Below are 5750 nucleotides of genomic sequence, written 5' to 3' on the forward strand. Positions count from 1 at the left end.
GTATTCCTACCTCAGGCCTTTTCCACACTAGAATCTGCCCCCCTCCTGAGGGACAGATGTGCTCAACTGCTCCTGAATCCCTTTTGTGCATGTGTCTTTGTAACATGAGATGGGAGGAGGGCTTTTTAGAGCACAGAGCTCAGAGCAAGGACCATCTTGCCTAAATTTAAGAGAGGTACTGCCTGCATAATTATATTGTTTTCTCTTTACTGAATCAGTTCCACCAGCATAGAAACTTGCTGTAATTAATTTCATCTTAACCCACAGAAAAAACAACTCTTCCTTTTTACCTAACTTCTAAGATATGTTCTTCTTTGAATTTTCTCCTTCCTTAGGGGCTGATCCTTCTCAGCCTCTTTAGCTGCTTGCTAGACATATTCTGGCCCATTCTTTCATTTCAATCTATGTGCGGTAGTGGTTTTTTCTGTCTTTCTGGAAAGGCCCACATAGCTCTTGATAACACAAACAAGGGATGCACATCCTCTCCGTGCATGCAGCAAATGATCACTGAATCATTGGCTAGATCCCTGGTGCTCAAATATGAACCATCTCAAGATATTCTTAACTGTACTGATACCTGGATATGTTCCTCCGAAATTACACTTCATCAGGGGTGCTACTCAGCTGCTGCCAAAGATCCACAAATGATTCTAATTTATAGCAAATTCACAGGGTTGAGAACCAGTGGATTCATTGTGAGATTTATACTCATAGCCAGTTTTATATATGATTGGTTAAATAAGTTATGATGTTCTGAAAAGACTGTTCCTTAAAAAGAAAAACAGAAAACATTAAAACAGCAACAAAATACCTCACTATCCTACCAATTGGCTGGCCCTCAAAATTTCTGTCATTAGTTGAAGGGAAGCCACCCTGAAGTTTCCTCATTCAAACAATCAGCAACAACTGCATTTTTTTTTTTTTTTACAAATTTACAAATTTTTGAAGAAATAATTTGGTCTAATATAGGTCAGATATTCATCTCTGTTCAATCGGCTATGAGTAGAAAATTGAGCTCACAAACTAAAACAGGCTCTTGTGTGCAACTGTCTAAGAAAACATTTATGATAAGTAGGCTTAATGGAATCATCAAACACAAAATTTTAAAGGAACTGATTTCAGTTGGTTTATTACTTTAATGTACAGAAGAAAAATGTATTTGTTTTGCTCTGTGTGGATTTTGTTTACATATATTTAAACTTTGTATATGGTTTCACAGAAATTCCCTGATGGCATTCACTATTTTCAAGTTAAAAACTTTGGAAATAATCATATTTCCTTAGATTAAAAGCCTATTATTCTCATTAATGAACTTAATCCACTGCAATGTATAGTCACATCGAAATAATTGATGATTCTAGAGTTTACAAATTTATACTTTTAGGTATAAGATCTATCACAGTGTGTAGCATGAAAATCACATTTCATAAATGTCTTTTCTCTTTTATCAAAGTTATACAATTACCAATTCTTTAGGGCTACATTAAATTCTAAAGGTCCTGCTATTTCAGGACTCATTCAAATATATTTTAGTATGTTCTCTTTCTTATGTATTATTTACACAAGATAAAATTGAAGAAGTAGCAAATCAAATTCTAAATAAAGTTGTTTCAGAAGTACAATGTGTACAGAATAATACTGTCAGCAATGTTTTCTTAGGCCATTGTTTCTTAATGAGACAATAGAAAATATGAAAAGTAAATTTCAAAGAGCTGCTCTGTTTTAGAAACCATGCCATTGGCTCCCTTATTAAATGACAGCTGGAGTATTTGAAAGCTAACCAATGATTGTTTTCAGGAATGTGAGTTGACAGGAAAAATGCATATCACAAATATGGCTTGTATGATATTTTCTCTCATACCTAGAATAAAATTGGATAAAATAAGCCACATAGAAGTTTTTATATTTCTAACAATGAACCATACTCATGTTTCTCAGACAGAAAAACTATCTATTCCTTTGTCCAAAGGCAGAAAAATCTCACATTGAGACAGCTTATCCAAATTCCCTGTCACACTATTAGACTGGAATTAAAGTACTAAAACTTGAATAGAATTGGATGACCAGATGCTTAAGTGAATTGTTCTTTCTTAAGCAGCCTCATTTTAGCTCCCAACCAGTGTCTATAAATCGAAGTCATTTAAAGAAATATTTTGAATTATAATGTCCTCACAGTAATCTGTAAAAACTTAATTAAGCTTTTTAAGTTGGGAAACATAAATCTAACAGGAAAGTCATGCTAATGCATTTACTATCTATATACCGTTTATTCTGTCAGGCAATATTTATATGAGAGTTAAAAGTATTTCAGAGTAAAAGAGGACAGTATATATATACCATACAAGTGGCAAAGAGTCGCAAATATTTTAATTTTAAAATAATTTTATGACATTAAACAGAATTTTTAAAAATAAAGCAGCACTGAAAAAAATTTTTAAATTCTTTTTATGTGAAGTCCTCATTTAAATCATCTAATCACCATCTCTATCTGTTGGTAAATGATATTAAAGGGAAATATGTTTATAATAAAAGTTATTTGACCAGAACATCTAGAGATTTTCATTGACTTTAAAAATATCTATTTTCAGAAACAGGTAATGTGGCTACAATGAAAATTGTCCACAGGAGTAATGGGCAGTTTTGGCATTTTCTGGAACAGTTAATATTTTCAAGTATAACCATATATTCTCGACCAAAAGCTCATTTCAGAAAGATACAATGTTTACAGGCAAATTTGTTGAAAATAAATGTATTGAAAAAAAGAAAATGCTCACATGATCTTAAGTAACTGGATAGAATTCGGTGGGAAAAGAAGACAATGGAATGAAATATAAACTAAAAATGTAAACAAATACAAAGAGCTCTAATCTTATCTTCAGTGTAGGCTATTTCACTAATAACAGGTCAGCAAAATGTCTTTATTTGTTAATGAAATAAAAGATTTGTTTCATATTTTGGAGATATTTTATTGCACCAATGGAAACAATTTCCAGTGTCAGTTAAAGAGTATTTCTTGTACTTTAATGCTCAAGATACAAAATGGAGGTTGAACATGATTTAATATAGTCATAAATTATAAAAATCAAACTCTATAATTTGAATTTCTTTTATTCTAGCAACCCTAACAGGAGAAAATTGATTTGTGCAGCATGTGATTAAGCTGATCTCATTTCTCTGCATTTAATCCATTCTGCCAATCTATCATCTTTTAAGTGGGACATTTTATCCATTTACATTTAAGGTTAATTTGATCTGTTGAGGTTTTGTCCTTTATTAAAAATTTTTTTCTGATGGGATTATTTGAAAAGACCCATCTTCTACATTGCTTGGGGAGCAAATGCAGATGATGCAGAAACACAGTGTTCCCCCAATATCAGGAACAGCCCTGTGATTTCCTTTTGGAATTCACAAAAATATTGAAAATATGTGTTGTACTATGGGGTTTCATTTGGAAAGTTATGAGTGTGTGTGAAGTCAAACAGGGAGGGGCATATATACGCTGTCTGTCTCTCGAATTGATCTTCGGCTCACCTCTTTTCCCACTGCCTTTCTCTCTTTTTCCAGCTCACAGTGGTCCTGGGCCGGGCCTTTTTACAAATACTACAGAACCCATTTTCACATTGTTTGGTTGAGTGTTTATCTTTTTCAATTCTGTATTTACTCTTCTGTTCAAAAGCCCGGGGCAACTGAACAAAAGATTAATGCTTCATATCTCATTTAAGAGTAGAAATTACAGTTCAACTATCAGAAATGCTCTGGGATGGAGCTGCCCCCATGGGACCTGGGCTGCATTGTTTCCATCCTCCCAGGAAGAATCTTGGGGAAGTATTTGTCCCCTTTGGTTTTGGCAAACTCACTAGGCTGAGGCTATGCAGTGAAGATGAAGTTAGTTGAAATATAGTTGTTTACATCTGTTTTCATAAGGATGATTAAGACATCTTTTCTCATGGGGTCTACAGCAGCTGGCACTTGTTAAAAAGGCTTTAGTTTCTGCAAAAGCATTATTGTTCTAGATATACACCCTGTGTCTCTTTCATTTTTATCTTTTCTATTGGCTCCAGTTTAGTGTCCGTAAAGTTAGAAAGGATTGTGTGTGTTGTGCTCGCACAATTTCTAGAGTAAAAATCTTTCATCTTAGAGAAATGTGACACTTAGTAAATACATTTTTTTCCTATGTGTTAATAGCCTTTGTTTGCCTTTGATTAGTCTCCTCTGCTTCTGGCTTGCTTTTGTTCTCCCTTGTCCTAGAGTTGACAGATAAAGAGGGAATGGGGTCCTCCAGCAGCAGTGCTTGGAGATGGAGGTGCACTCAGTGAGTCCTCACCCTAAAAGGATCATAAACTTACTGGGTTAAATCAACCTAATTATCCCTAAGCTGCCTTGGGTTTTGTGTTTGCTCATGTTTTGTTTTGTTTTAGCTGCACCACGTGTGATTCCTTGTGCCATTTTCTTCTGTCTATTATTTTTCTTGATGACCCTGAGCTATGGCTTCCTCCTCAGTTCCAACACTATTCAGCTTTTGTTGTTTTCCTCATTTTGCCGATGTAGGCCTCAAAGAAGAAGTGGCAGAAGAGCACAAGGTAGCTGAGGTACATGAGTGAGGACCAGAAGATGGCAGAAGAGCACAAGGTAGCTGAGGTACATGAGTGAGGACCAGAAGATGTTCTGAAAGTGAGAGTGACACTGGTGATGCTGCATCCAGCAGAAGACCAGGTAGTTAACCACACAGCCCATCAGCATCTGAGTGATCTGGGACAAGGTGATGAACATGGCAAACTTCCGGGAGACTCGGCAACCTGCCGCCCGCAAGGCATAGTAAGGGTACATCACGGCGTGCATGCCATAGTTCATAGTCATGAACCAACCTCCCCCGACAACCATGTCTTTGTAGGAGTACCAAGAGTACAGGAGCACAGTGATGTGGTGATACCAGTGCAGGAAGATCAGCTTCTGCTTCCTCAGAATAATGAATATTGTATCTCCTAGTTCGGGTGCTTTGCTTAGCACAAATGCATAAGCCCAGAATTTGCTGACAGGTCCATTGTAAAAACTCTGGTCACAAACTGACTGCTTCAGGCCTTTTGTCATCAAAATGTACACCATATAAGCACCAGTTCGAAGAGCACCGAATATATTGAAGACTGCAAGGGTCAGAGACCAGAGCACTAATGGCTTCCTCAGTTCAAACTTTGCTCGTTTATTCATTGGGTGCCGACCACCGAATATAAAGGCAGCATACAGAGCAGAAAACAGGAAAGATTTCTTCCAGTTTTCCTGCATCCATTGGATGGCTTCATTCTGTTGGAACTGCTTTTCGAATTCGTATTCTTGTAAAGTCAACCCTGACATGTTCTTTGGGGCTGATCTTCGGAGTCGCTAATGTTCTCTATACAAAATAAAATAATCTGTAAAGCGCTTGATTTCGAGTGTTCTCCTGTCTGCTTCCCCCACCCACCCCCCTAGGTCTTCCCCACGCCGCTTGGTCTCCAGCGGTTGTCTCTCTCCCAGCCTCTCAGCTACATCCAGGGCTGAGCATTGCCTGCGCCTCCGCTCCCAGCTCCTCTCTCTGGGGCTGTCCTCCTCCCGGTGTCCGCATCCACCTTAGGAGGAAATGAATGCCTTGTGGTCTTAGTGCCCGCATGTTTGTCCATCACCCTTTTTACTCGTCTACAAGTCAGCTTCAGAAATGTTTTAAAAGGGACTTTAGCTCTGGAACGCAAAATCAATTTAATAAGAGCCATATTCTTAAA

General features: G+C 37.1%; 1 protein-coding gene across 1 annotated transcript; it reads right to left on the reverse strand.

The window, feature by feature from the left end:
• Positions 1 to 3545: 3545 nt before the first annotated feature.
• LOC112129932 (very long chain fatty acid elongase 6-like) lies at positions 3546 to 5455 on the reverse strand. The gene is made up of 2 exons (XM_063716793.1): positions 4612 to 5455; positions 3546 to 4562 (listed from the first exon to the last, which is right to left on the reverse strand). Exons 1-2 carry the CDS (start codon positions 5347 to 5349, stop codon positions 4509 to 4511), a joined length of 792 nt encoding a protein of 263 aa, XP_063572863.1. The 5' UTR covers positions 5350 to 5455; the 3' UTR covers positions 3546 to 4508.
• Between the last annotated feature and the right edge of the window lie 295 nt (positions 5456 to 5750).

The sequence above is a fragment of the Pongo abelii genome, chromosome 17 (genome assembly GCF_028885655.2).
Source record: "Pongo abelii isolate AG06213 chromosome 17, NHGRI_mPonAbe1-v2.0_pri, whole genome shotgun sequence".
Taxonomy (NCBI): domain Eukaryota; kingdom Metazoa; phylum Chordata; class Mammalia; order Primates; family Hominidae; genus Pongo; species Pongo abelii.